Genomic DNA, 14,086 nt, shown 5'->3' with positions numbered 1-14,086 from the left:
GGGTGGACCGTTTGGGGCAGCGTGGAGCCTGCAGGCGTCCAAGCCACCGTGTCACTCCCAGGAGAGATGTGTGGCTCGGGCATGCTGCAGGCCCCACAGTGACTGCCACCTGGCATTTTGTCACCCCCCTCACTGGTGACACCCAGGGCGGACTGCACCTACCGCACCCCCCTTCCTCCGCCCCTGGCATTGGCACAGATGGACAAGGGCCGCTGACAAATGCCAATGCACTGCAATGGCCATACAATCCCACCCTCCTCTCAATCCCTTGTTTCTCTCTCTTCCATATAGATACATACAGAAGGGTATCTCGTTCACCCTTGCATCTTGCATCCAGGGCCTGCTCTACCCTGATCTCTGCAGAGAAGAGGCAGCTTCTCCTCGAGGATGCACATTTAGTGGGGGACCAGCCAACCCAGCACTGCAGCAACCCACCTCTATATCTGCATGCATATAGTGATTTATACATTATGAGGGTGAAAAGAGAACCATTGGGTCAGTGAGAAGGGGCCCCCGAGCTAGTCTGGAGCCACATTTGCTACTGGATGTATGGAAATCATTTCAGTCTTTGAAAATCCAAATACTTGGGCTTTTATAAAGAAGGGTATGAAAAAAGAAAATTTATTTCTTGTCCTGCAATATGCCCTGACCAGCATGGAGAAGTAGCCACTTAAACTAATTCAGTATGACTCAGTATGTCTAATAGTATTCCATAATATTTCCTCAAAATACTACTTTCAGGGGGTGACAGTCATGGAGTGCTAACCAGCCTGCCATTATATCAAGAGATCAGCTCCTGCAAATATATACACAGGCATATTGTCTATAAAAGAAAAACAAACAAAGACCAAGTGTTTCACACTTATTTTAAAAACCCAACTCAACCCATGAAACCAACCAACATACTGTAAAAGTCGTATTACCAAAACACAATCCGTCTAATGGCAGTGTCATCTGTATCTTCTAAATGAATATAGGCAAAAGGTTCATCTTTCCGAGCCTCGGGTTCTTTGTCGCCTTGCTGACGAGAAAATGCACAGTGGAACAAGAATCCAGTATCATACTCTCCCTAAAGGAAAGAGTTATAAAGAATTGTTAACTTTATTTCTTGATTCCTTCTTTCTCCTCCCCCCCCCCACAAAAAACTTTCTCCTTTCCCAAAAATGGTTTCATCACCAGTTGTACTTCATACCATATTATAGGCAAACATACTTCATTTCTACCTCCAGGTAAGGAGCTTCCTTTGAAAAATAAGCCTGCAATTCTGCTTAAAAATTAAACAAAAGGTGGGGAACAGCACTAGAATGTAAAGAAACAAGAGTGAAAACTATGCTTACATGTTTAAGACACATTCAGAATCAGCGTGACATTCTTGCATCTGGTGGTTTTTACCTTTTGCATTTTACCATTTAGATTTTAATCTCGCTCTGCATCTGAGGTTGGCAGGAAGAGTGCCAATCAAAATTGACAATGGGAGTGATGCCACTACTGAAGTCCTGAGAGATTGCTTAGCATCCCTCTAAGTGAAACAAAAAAAAACCCCTCAAACCTCTTTCAAACAGAACTGAGACAGAGGTGAAAACGTACAATGTGAAAAGCCAGCTCCTTTGGCGATTTTAGCTGCATTCTAAATATACTATAAAAGAAGGGAGAAACTACTCTCCTCATTTTGTTATCTGCGAAAAAGATTGGCTTACCAACGACAACCAAAATTTCCCTGGCCGAGAGTAAAACCCACACAGGATGGGGCTTGGAGTCTCTGGGATGTAGATTTCAGGCAGTGGTTCCTCTTCCACAGCTTCTTCCTCTGGAAATTCAATTTCTTCCATTGTTTTCCCCTCATTCAGTTGTTGCTTTATCCATTGCTGCTTTGCTTTCTCCTTCTCTATTCTCACTTTTTCTCTGCGTTCAAGTTCCTCTTCAAGCTTTTTAAAAGAGCCAGTAAAATAAGAGCATTAAAAAAAAAAAAAACAACTGTGTTGATCACACCAAAAGCCCATCTAGTCCAGCATCCTTCTCCCATGGGCAACCAGGAATGTCTGCAAAGTCCACAGATAGGACTTCATTCACTAACTCTCTCTCTCTCCCCCCCCCCTCTGTTTGTTTGTTTGTGTGTGTGTGTGTGTGTGTGTTGCTTAGTTTTATCTGTTTGGGAAGTGAGGGCAACAGCCCACACCTGCCATTGTTCTTTAGTGGTTGGCATTCAGAGGCAAGGCCTCTCTCATCCTGGAGGCAGACATATTCATAATCAACACGTGCAGATCCTAATATTTTAGGAAATAATTTCTGCTGGGCTACAAAGTCCTTAGCTGCAGTCTTACATCCAGGACCACAATAACTAACGAGTTCAGCATTTCTTACTTCAGTATTCTATAATGACTACGGATTGCATTTCCTTATTTGCATGTGGTGCTTTACCAGAATCCGAGATTTTATGCTGCTGAAACGAAAATATTCTGTAGGCAAGTCTTTTATCCTATAGGTGGTTGCTGCGTTGTAATTCCCAGGGTCTGGAGCAGGAACCTGGACAACAATGCCGTTCTTGCATAAAATAAGTAGCATGCTCTCAGGCTACAGAAGGAGGACATGAAACACAAGTATCAGGCATGTGTATGTTGCTGAGTTTTGACGGTGATTGTGAAACATTCTTACATTCTTAAAAATAGGTCACAGCTCAGGGACAACTGTTGCCAAAATGAAACACAAACTTAGTTGTAAACAGGAGGGAATGGAAGCGGCAGATCACCCACCACTTCCCTGCTGGCTCATGTTGGCCAAAGTGAGAGGTGCAGAAAGTGGGCATTGTATATTTCTCATGCACATTTTGAGATACTCTAAATTTCACCCATTGCTGCCAAAGTGGGGTGGGTGTGGATGGGGATTAGTTACCCCAGATCCAGGCTGGCATAGAAAGGGAGTTGAATCACTGGGGCATTCCCAAAGAACAGAGGGACCTTGGACCCAGTCCCTGTCCTGCCCCAGAAATGCTTCATGGGAGGGGAGTGTTAAATGTGTTACTGATGACAACATAACCAACATTGGATAAACACAGCATTGCAATGTGTTACAACATAAATCATGAGATGCAAATACTATGAAAAACACCCGCTACTCACATGAGAAAGAGGAGACCACTGCAATGCCTGAACGGGCCCTGGGACAGATATGAAGCCAATTGGCTCATATTTCTCTTCAACGTTAAAGAAGAACACAGTTTTATCGTTACTCTGAGAAGGAAAAGACAGAAGAATGAATAAAGCCACACATTCCACAACAGTAGCCATGCTAGTCTGCTGCAGCAAAGAACAGAGTCCCACCACAACCCAACCCTCTGTTTTAGCATCAACCTTGATATACAAAAGCCTACTTCATCAGCTGCACCTAGTGTTACAAGGATGACAAGGAACAATTAATGAGTACTCGTTAGGTTTGGTCAGTCAACCAGCTACAAATTCACCTAACAGTTACCTCATTCAACTCACATTTTACCAACTTCCTCATGAGAATATCATGGAGGACTTTGTCAGAAGCCTTACTGAAATCAAGATAAACTATGTCCGCAGCATTGCCCTGATCCACCAAGATTGTAATTCCATCAAAAAAAGAAAAAAGATTGGTCTGGCGTGACTTACTTTTGAGGTTCAGTTACAGGTGGGTAGCCGTGTTGGTCTGCCATAGTCAAAACAAAATAAAATAAAAAATTCTTTCAAGTAGCACCTTAGAGACCAACTAAGTTTGTTCTTGGTATGAGCTTTCGTGTGCATGCACACTTCAGTTAGGGTCTTATCTGCTCTAGTAAGGCATTATCTAAGTCTTCAGTCCCACAGTAAGCTCAGTAATGAATTTAATTAAGAGAAAGGACTTTTAAAAACTTTTAAAAATCAAACAATTCTTACGTAAGAAGAAGAAGATATGGGTTAAAGCATAGAACATATACAAAAACACAACACTGATGATTTTAACAAGCAAAATCAAATCTAAAACCTTTCCATGAATCCTTAAGGAACGAGCCTTTCTTTTAAAGTCTCAGCCAAATGTTCTCTCTGAGCTGGGCCTCAAAGGAGCAGAGAAGAAGCTAAGATGATGTGAGAAGCAGAGGTGTCAAAAAATCTCCTGAATAATTCTCTGAACTGACTCATTATACACTGAAACTTGTATGGATCAGCAAAAATCTCTCATTTCAAAAATATCTTGGACCATAATTCTTAGGTAACGAACCATCTGAAGTTCAGTTTGATCACCTACATCTCAGCATTTGCAGCAGTAAATTTCCACTAACATTCAAAAGAAAACAGTTTTTAGGTTTGGTTGAAACATACCCCTGTGGCAAGCAATTCCCCATTACGCTCATAGGCCAAAGCTGTTACAATAGTAGTATGAGGTTTGAACGCCTGTTTCAGACGCAAGGCTGCAGGTGCTCCTTTGTCCCGTCCAGACACAACAGGAAGTCCCTTTGGATTGAAAAGTTCAATAACGCGTACAACGCCATCTTGAAAACCTACAACCATTATGCCTTTCTTGGGATTTACCTTCAAGAAAACAGAATAACATTGCGATTAAGAGCTAATTTAAACCCTGCCCTATACATCGTCTCATAAATCTATGTGAAGTATGTAATTGTTTGTATAGAGGGAGAATAAACCATGTTGTGAGTGGCATTTTCTTCTCAAATACCAATACTAAACTATTTTCTTTCACTGTCACCGGAAAACTCGGGAGGGGGTGCAAAAAACAAAATCCATAAAAATAAAATGTTTGCCAAATAATAAATATGAAAACCCATCAAAACAAAACTGAAAACCTTAGATGTTATGGACTACAACTTGCATTCACCCCAGCCAGCAGACCTCTGCAGGTCAAAACATCTGGAGGACACCAGTCTGTGAAACTAGAGGAACAGGAATTAAGAACAATCCAGACAACCTGCTTCTCAATCTCATTATGCTCCATTTTAGGAGAGGAGCAGAAGAAACCATAAGCCATTTGTACATTAAAACAGCTAGGCTCTAGCCAGGGATGTCCCCATTCTGTCTTGCACTATCATCGATATACTTCCTCTTTCTATCTTGCACTACTTACCACGTTTGGTGCCCAGACCATTACTGTTCCTCCCTGTTTAAACCTCATCTCAGCCAACTGCACATTGTCAATGAAATCAAAGACACGAACTGAACCTGCGTTAGATGGTTAAGAGGGGATCAGGATAAGAAGGAGGCTAGATCTCTGTTGCTTTCTAAAATTTAAGCAACACATTTTACAGAAACAACACCATTACAAGTGATCTGTTGATTATTCCCCAAACATGTCTACTTAAGATAACTAATTCTAACCTTGAAAACTGAGTGTGGGAAGAGTCAGAAGGAAAAAGATGTATGTACTTACGGTCAAGACCAGTGGTCGCCATGATATAGGTGACTGGAGAAACACACATGGCTTCTATCTTTCCTGCATGAAAAGTAAAGAGGCATTCTGGATCATGAGTCTACAGGGGGAAAGAAATAAAATGAGTTTTTTTCAGAGGCCTATTTGTAAAAGTATTTTGAAAGTTTTGTGTAACAAGGTCACCTAGGGACATATCATTAAAGCCCCTCTGAAAATCTAATCTCTAAAATGCATTGGACATTCAAACTGGGGTTCCTGGTTTTCAATCTAGGGCACAAATTGAAGATCAGATAAACAAAGACAAAAAACACTGATATTTGTTAATGGTTTTAAACAGTGCTCTTTTTCATTTTAGAAAAAAAAGTTGCTGGTGCTCACCATGAAGTTGTTACAGTAAATGCCACACTTTTAACATTTGAGGGGGGGAAGGTGCTGGTACTGCACACCCTTGAGTACCCCCAGGAAAAAGCACCAGTTTTAAATCAGTATACTTTGTATTTTCAAGGAGGAAGCATCAGTGTTGCCTTATATCTGTCCTTTTTTAGACCTTGTTTGTTGAACGCTTAGGGCCAAGCTAACAAGACATGAAAGATCTGACCGGATCTCCCGCTATGTTTTTCTCTTCCTGAAAATAGCCAATGGGAAGTCAAAGCTTGGATTGGAGCCAAATTACATCCACAGAAACAGGGTAATGTCAGGGGGGGGCTATAAATACAAAAGAAGGGAAAGTGAGTGCCTCACCTTGCATGAGTACTTTCCACTGAGGCAGCAGCACCATTGGAACCACCAACAACTAATACTGACATTTCTGAGGCCATCTTTCTCTAAGTAATAAACTACAGAAGCTGCACATCTTTTAAAGATAAAATATTAGCTTCTATTTAACTATCAGGTATAACTACAGTGGAGGAATGATTGGGGGGGGGGGGGAGCAGTGGAACAAAACAGAAAGGAAAACTTACAACATTTGTGAAACTCAAATCAAGCTTCCAGATGGCTCCATTGGCATCCTAGAGGGGGGAAACACACTTAGCTTTTGGCTATTACTTCAAACAGTATTTACACCCCTCTCCTAAAAACACTGGCTTGGATTCAGAGAAATTTAGCAGCACTTTCCCAAGCAAATCAACAACTAACTTGTTCCATGTCACTGTTTTAAAATTTTTTGAAATTATACACAGCAGGCACAAGGAGGCACGAGTAGGACAATGGTGCAGGAGGGGCTTAGCTTTTTCTCCCTGCCAACAACAATCAAGATTCCCATCCCTGTAGTGACTATTCTTACATCCCAGTGGTGCCAATGGGAGGTTCCCCCTTAGGGTTAACAGGAACTGTATGAAAGGAAGTGAGAACTGAACACTCAGTCTTGCCCTTCCTCCAAGCTGCAAGGTCTGGAATAAGATTCATTGAAGCCCCTGGAGTTTTATTCCTTCCTTCCATTTTTATTTTTCATTTCATCTGACAGTGGTACTTTCCTAGTTTGGTGGCTGGTTTTTTGCTTTAGCTTCAAATGTTACCATGACATCGTCACATCCTACACATTAAAAAGGATTGTGTGCACCACTGAATCAGGGCACACATTCTCTATTGACTAATGTGCATCCTAAAAAACAACAACAACACAACCCTTATACCACAGAGGATGACTAAAACAATGCTTACCTGAGCATACCAAAATGGTTCTCCACGTTCATGAATTTTCACCATATAGTTCAGATTTACATTTTTGCCAACTAAAAGTTCATTAATGTGTTCCACCTCCAGCAGTCCAGTGTCATCCACAATATCAGCTGTATCTATTGTTTCAAAATCCCAAACCTTCATGGAGTTTGGAAAAGAAAATATTATCTATTGTTGCCAAATGTCAGTACCAATGCATTAAATGTGAAAATTTGGCTAGTATGAGCAAACCTAAGGGGAGGAGTAGTTCAAAAGGATTTTTCATTCACATGCAACTGATGGGAAGGGATAGTTTAAACCTTTCTCTCCCTACAATGCTTCTTACAAAAAATGGCCTCTTGAAGATGCTATCTGGATTTCAAGGGAAGCCTCAGTTGATGTCACTGGTGTCAATTGATGTTTCCCTTCAAATGCAGAAAGCAGTTTCAGAGAGGCAACTTTTGTCAGGACTGTGGCAGGGAAATAGTTAAATCCCCCCCCCCCATATTTCTGAGGCTGTGCAGGCTCTACAGTTGGCATTTACACAAGAAACAACAGGCACATTAACCATCACATCTATTTGGGTTCTTTTCTCTGTGCATTCTTTATTATGCGTGCTCATGTCACTATTGGGGTAGTCATATGTCACCCCGCTTTCAAAGCTATTTGTGCCTGCAAAAGTTTTAGGGTAGCCATAACCGCTTAATTCCAAGCTGTGCACATCCTGCAACTTCCTATTTCACAACTGCCCTGGTGGGTTTTTTTGTCTCGCTTTTGTTGTGCTATTGCCTCTCTGACAGCAATCATGTGGTCCAACTGGGGGGCATCACAGAATTCATCAAGAAGGGTAAAACCATCATTAATGTGTCAAGAACATGTTAGCCTACAGAATACACTGTCAATCAAATGAGATATGTTGCAGTTCGAAAGAAAGCCTTAGCAAATGAAAAAGGAAGCAATGTTCTAATATGAATGGCGTTTCTCAAAGGTGTTGAACACATTACATGATGGGTTATGCTGCCCTCTTTCCCCAAAAACAGGTCTTTGTCAGTCTGCTCTAGGCCAAGACAGGAAATAGATTGAGAAGGAGGGGGTGTCTAAAGGGCAAAGACCTGTCTGCACTTCCTGTCTTTGGGCACAGGAGGGCAAGCTTAACCCACTACCTGTTTGTATAGGTACTCTGATTGTGAAATAACCACCCCAAGCACACTTGTAATAAATCTCATTCAGTTTCAGCACCAGGTTAATGAAATATTCCAGCAGGAATCTTATTAGTAAAAACCAGTGGTCACTGTTAATAAAAAAAAAGGTAAAGGACCCCTGGATGGTTAAATCCAGTGTTTGTCCACAGACAGCTTTCCGGGTCATGTGGCCAGCATGACTAAACCGCTTCTGGCACAACGGAACACTGTGGCGAAAGCCAGAGCACATGGAAATGCTGTTTACCTTCCTGCCACAGTGGTACCTATTTATCTACTTGCACTGGTATGCTTTCAAACTACTAGGTTGGCAGGAGCTAGGACAGAGCAACGGGAGCTCACTCCATCGTGGGGATTCGAACCACCGACCTTCCGATCGGCAAGCCCAAGAGGCTCAGTGGTTTAGATCACAGTGCCACCCGCGTCCCACTGTTAATAATTTGATACAAAGTGCAGAAGAGTAAACAGTACCATCAACCCATGAATAATCCTGGGTACACTCAATATATCTCTTCTTTATACACTTAATATTTAAGAAATCACATACCCCCTCAAAAAAGACTTAAGAAAATACTCACCCTAATATATCCATCTGATCCAACAGTGACCACCTCTCCCTCATCCAGAACCAACTGATTAATTGGGCCGTTGTGGCAATTTTTACGGCCAGGTCGACAAAGTTCCACTTTTATGAGGCCCCCTTCCCAGAGCAACAAGTTGCCCCATTCTGACCCTGAAAGTACCTTTCATGCAGACAAAACAAAATGCATTAATATTCTATCATATTGATGTATATCTGAAAAGGGATCCAGGGAAGGACACATTATGTTTGAAGTAAGTTACACCCCAAGTTTTTACAGACAACAGACACATTTGCTAGGAAAATGGCAAATGAGGCATGTTTGTAAGACCAAGGCTGCAGGCACATCATACACATCTCAAAGAACCTGGGAACTGTACAGTACTGAGAATTGTAGCTATGTGAAGGGTAAACTACAAATCCCAGGTTTGTTTATTTTTTGCAATGATTTGGAAGTTAATTTCAATGATAATGTCCAACCATATGCTGCTTTCTAACTGCTGCAACAGTATTTCTTTATCTCTTTATCTTTGGTTTATTTTGTTTACAGCTAAGTGGTTTGTCACAAACCGTAAGAGGGCTGGGCACTGCATTATACAAGGATGTACCTTTAAAAACAATTCAGAAATCTCAATTACTGCAACTATTGATCGATATCAGTCTATGGGAACATATCCCACCAATTCTTAAAACATATCCACTGTTTACCAGCTGCTTTTTTAAAAAAACTTCATTAAAAAACAGAATAAACTGATCATTTTTAGAAGCAGCAGACACTGGATAGATAGGCTATGCCTTTCCACACAGCAATGTCCTGTAAATTTGGGTCAGGGCAAATGTGAATACAGAAGAAAGGAGCTCATTTTATCATACAGAAAAGTTTGAGAAGATAGAAATGTTTCTCACCTTCCCATCTGGCAGCTCCACATATCCTTCAATGTCTGTCAATGCTGTTTTTCCAAACCTACCCAGTGCTCCTTGTAGTTTCAGACCAGTGAAAGTAAGCGCCATCTTCCAAAACCTGGTCACATAAAAATCAAATCTCTATTAGTGTTTTCAATGGGTTCTTTTGGTCTTCAAACAGACCGTTATCAACCTTTCACTTGCACTAATTTGGCTGTATTTTGAAGCAAACCACAGTTTAGGTGCTATAAGGAGGTCCATGGGATTGCATACTCTCCCACCTTCCTCTCCTCCTCCAGCACAAATGCAAGGAGGAGCTCTCATTTCTGTTTCCTACTAACCACTGCTGTTACTTGTTTTGACTGAACTGAGGTTAGTGCTAATTACAATTCAGGGACGCAACCTAGGATTATAAACAATGAATGGTCTGAAGGTGGACTGTTTCTAAACCACTTGTAAGCCTAACTAGTTATCTTCATTCATACGGAATGAGCAACTGGTTAGTTGAAAATGAACATGAAAGCTTGCAATCTCCTCCTTGCTATTATGGCCAGAGAGCAGGGTAAAGGGGAGCACACAAACACCGAGGCTCATGCATGTAAACCCTAAACCACAGTTTGGAGTTATATGTGAACCAAATCAATTTGTCTGTGGGAATTACAGGCACAATCTATTGCAAATTTATGCAGCTTCAATTTAAATAGGTGGAAATTAAGAAGTCTCAAATGCATGATAGACTGCGCCTTATAACTATAGTACAGGTGGACTCCGACATATGTAATTTATTCACATAAGTGGATTTTTTTATCTGGGCATTTAAGCGGTTTTTAAATCAGACATATATCTTTATATACTTTGGTTTATTTTAGTTAGGAGAAGGATAATTCTTGCATTGTCCAGAGCACATTTTATTTGTGATGTTGCCATCCATTGCCCAGCCACCCCATTTTGCTTATAATGATACAGAATTAGGTAAGCTATCCCCCTTAACATTGGGGAACAGCTCAGTTTATTTTGTGGTCATCTGCTGCGTGCTCACCTACTGTTCTGCTGCTTCAATTCTGGCAGCAGGAAAGAGGATAAGAGTAAGGCCTCTCTTTCTTTCCACCTAGTGCTTCCACAGCAGGAAGCCAGGCATGAGGAGCACCGTGTAAGAGTACTGACAAAACTACACTTTCTAGTGCTCCTAGCTCACTGCAACAGCATCACCGAGCACCAGGAAAAGGATGCTGCGCTCAAGGGCAGCCAATTTCACAAGGAGCCAGTCAACATGGTTGCTTCTTTTCCTGTTTTCAGAAGATATTCACGACATTTCAATTGTCTGAAGATTATAACTATATTACAACATGAAACAAAAATTAGGACACTGCCAACCCAGTGCAGAAGGCTAGCTTGATTTAAAATAAATATATAAATTAAATGCACGTCATACTTGCAACGTTTTGGGGCAGCTAAATAAAATGTGGCCTTCATTGCGTAACAGCAATGTTTTAATACAGATAATTAAATTTTCATGTATAGTTAGGTACAGCTTTCTAATGTGATGCGTTTACCGATGAAATATTCCTTTTAGCCAGCATGCATGTATGCCTCTGTGGCATTCTAGTTCCTTGAGGTAAAACTATGCTACTTGCTGGCTTACTTTATGTGACCTGAACCAGATGTGGTGAGTTGCTCTTCATTTTCTGGAGAAAAGGTGACTCTAAAAACATCTTGGGAAAATGCTTTCGATCTCAATACAATCTTTTCCTGCTTCCACTCCCAAACTGTTAACATATAGTCAGGGCTGCTCCCAACTGTGGCGATCAAAGTACCCGAACGATTAAAGTCAGCAAATGCGTATGCTTCTTCAGTTCCACCTGGAAATAAGGTCATATAACAGGTTTCTTAAAGCAATATAAATGTTCAGGGAAACATACCAATGTGCTAGCCAATCAACTAGCACATACTGTAACTTAATTTTTTTAAAGTAAGTATGAAACAGATTACCGTACTTATATTTTAAATAAGTTTAAACAGTACAAAGCAACCATAAAATAGAGAACAATGAAGACCAGGCTTCCTCAACCTCGGCCCTCCAAATGTTTTTGGCCTACAACTCCCGTGATCCCTAGCTAGCAGAACCAGTGGCCAGGGATGGTGGGAATTTTAGTCTCAAAACATCTGGAGGGCCGAGATTGAGGAAGCCTGATGAAGACAGTCTGTATGAAGAGAGAGAAAACCCTAGAGCATTCAGCTCTTGTAGAAATTATGTCTCTGAGTCCCAGATACTAGTATATACACGTGTGTATGTGTGTTTACTAGTATCTGTGGTTTTTTGGTGTGTGTGTGTATTGTAGTGTGTGTGCATCATAAGCCTTTCCTTTTCCCCACATTGCCAGGATACTGAAATCACATCAATGTAAAAGATACCACTGAACTGATTTGTCAGCTTTATTTTTTTATTTAAAAAATTCAACTCAAAATATATTAGAAAAAGAAAAGCTATTGAACTGCATTTAGGTTCCAGAGTGATAGCCAACTAATAAAAAATAAACCCAGTAATGAAGAATTGAATTCCGTTATCATCCTTCTTTCAATACTTGGCCATTTAGCCATGCATCCATTGCTTTTTCTCAAACATGAACACAGAAAAAGGGAACATGGCATATGACTCTGCAAATAATAATTCCAATTCTTCTTAATCACTTGCACATATTTAAAAGAAAGAGAGTGACTACTTACAAATCTCTGTGTATTCATACAAGAAATATCAAACAGAAAATTGCTTCTATTTCTGTGACTATTCTGCATGAATCTGAAATTGTGAGACGGCTTATGTTTTAACCTACCTCGTAATACTCTGTATGGCCTTAAGGAAGGGTATTCATAGATAATCATGTTTGGCTTCCATCCTTTTTCTCCTACTGCAAAGTAGGTTTTATTAGGATGTACCTAGTAGAAGGAAAGACCTTTTTCACTCTGCATTTATCCAGTGAAGTAATGATTTGCTGATTTAGTTCATTTGACTTCTATCCCACATTTCAATCCAGGATAGCCAATGCAGTGGCCTCCAGATACTGTTTGACTACAACTGCCATCTTTCACCACTGGCCATGTTAGCTGAGGCTGATTGCAGTTGTAGTTCACCATCATCTGGAGGCACTGCCTGAAAGAAATATGGTTGCAGCTACCCCTCTGGAAAATGGCAGCATATCCTCTGCCCCCATACAGTGTTCCACCAGGACTGCAAGTCTTTCGAAGTCTAAGAACAGAGAGATAGAGTGGCAATAGCTTGGGGGAAAACTGTCTACTTTGTTAGAGCTTTTCTCTAATCCAAGATACCTTGTTACTGCCTGCATAACATTTGAAACTAGCAGTGGTCTAAAAGGAATGAATATCAATAGGACAGCCTAGTAGGTATGCTGCTATTATAAAATATTTATCTCATACATAGTACAAAATTAACTCAAGCCTTAGATAAGGGCAACAGCCAAATGCACTACCTAATGTGTGAAGAACCAGCCAAAATATTTCTCAGATTGAATGAGAGATTCTCATAATCCAAGAGCCCTGTTTATTTTGCTACCAAAGAAGATCTCAAGCAAAATACTTTACAAGATAAAACAAAAATGCCATACCGTGATTACTCCAATCCCTCCACCGCATGTGCTTCGGAGATATTTCTGAGATTTCATTAGCAGATTCAGCAGTACGAGTTGGTTGCCAGCTATGTAGAGGAGAGTGTTACTATCCAACATCTGAATGTTTGCCCGTCTAGTGCAGTCATAGCCAAAAGAGTGACTGAAGAACACTCACTAAGGAAAAGGAATGCCATCACCGAGGTTTATTTTGACCATGTAATAACACTACCACCAATAAAAACCCAGAGGTCGCCTGAAAAGTACAATGCACTGTATTGTAATTGTATTGGGAACACAATAGGGGCTTTTTATATAAATGAGAGAAAAGAGCTGAAGCTATAGAAAAAATGTAGCCCACCCATCCTTTTTAAAATTTCTGGCTTAACCATATTGCCAATGTAGGTCCCTGCAGCCCTCAAGTACTGTGCAATTTCCAAATGTTTTCTATTAAAGAAAAGGCAAAAGGCAAAACATAACTGAGAGAACAAACCACAGCAATAGTGCAGGCTTTGTTATTTTGCCAATCTGTTGGGAAATACTGGGGAGGATGTACAATTTCTCACTAGTATGGCCTTATTATATTGTTACAGGCCACCCCAACCCCTGCCAAGCAATTCAGGGGATTCCATAGGTCTTGGCCCTCAACCAGGGTCTGTGCTCCTTTGGAGAACTGAAAATGTAGTAGAGGCTGTCATAGCTTTAAGAAATATGATTTATTCTCATATTTACACCTGAGTTTA

General features: G+C 40.7%; 1 protein-coding gene across 1 annotated transcript in view; it reads right to left on the bottom strand.

The window, feature by feature from the left end:
* The window catches only part of CFAP44 (cilia and flagella associated protein 44), a 33,147-nt gene extending 19,659 nt beyond the window's left edge, over positions 1–13,488 (bottom strand). Inside the window, exons 1-13 of the mRNA XM_033146562.1 lie at positions 13,344–13,488; positions 11,366–11,582; positions 9,727–9,841; positions 8,819–8,983; positions 7,045–7,200; positions 6,345–6,392; positions 5,383–5,482; positions 5,080–5,174; positions 4,320–4,529; positions 3,117–3,227; positions 2,419–2,571; positions 1,698–1,925; positions 924–1,069 (exon numbers count right to left, since the gene is read on the bottom strand). Of these exons, the coding sequence (XP_033002453.1) occupies positions 924–1,069; positions 1,698–1,925; positions 2,419–2,571; positions 3,117–3,227; positions 4,320–4,529; positions 5,080–5,174; positions 5,383–5,482; positions 6,345–6,392; positions 7,045–7,200; positions 8,819–8,983; positions 9,727–9,841; positions 11,366–11,582; positions 13,344–13,371 (1,772 nt within the window). The 5' untranslated portion in view covers positions 13,372–13,488. The remainder of the gene's footprint in view (positions 1–923; positions 1,070–1,697; positions 1,926–2,418; positions 2,572–3,116; positions 3,228–4,319; positions 4,530–5,079; positions 5,175–5,382; positions 5,483–6,344; positions 6,393–7,044; positions 7,201–8,818; positions 8,984–9,726; positions 9,842–11,365; positions 11,583–13,343) is intronic.
* Between the last annotated feature and the right edge of the window lie 598 nt (positions 13,489–14,086).

The sequence above is a fragment of the Lacerta agilis genome, chromosome 4, assembly GCF_009819535.1.
Source record: "Lacerta agilis isolate rLacAgi1 chromosome 4, rLacAgi1.pri, whole genome shotgun sequence".
Classification (NCBI taxonomy): Eukaryota; Metazoa; Chordata; class Lepidosauria; order Squamata; family Lacertidae; genus Lacerta; species Lacerta agilis.
Note: the sequence above shows the minus strand (reverse complement) of the source record. Positions and strands in the feature narration are given on the sequence as shown.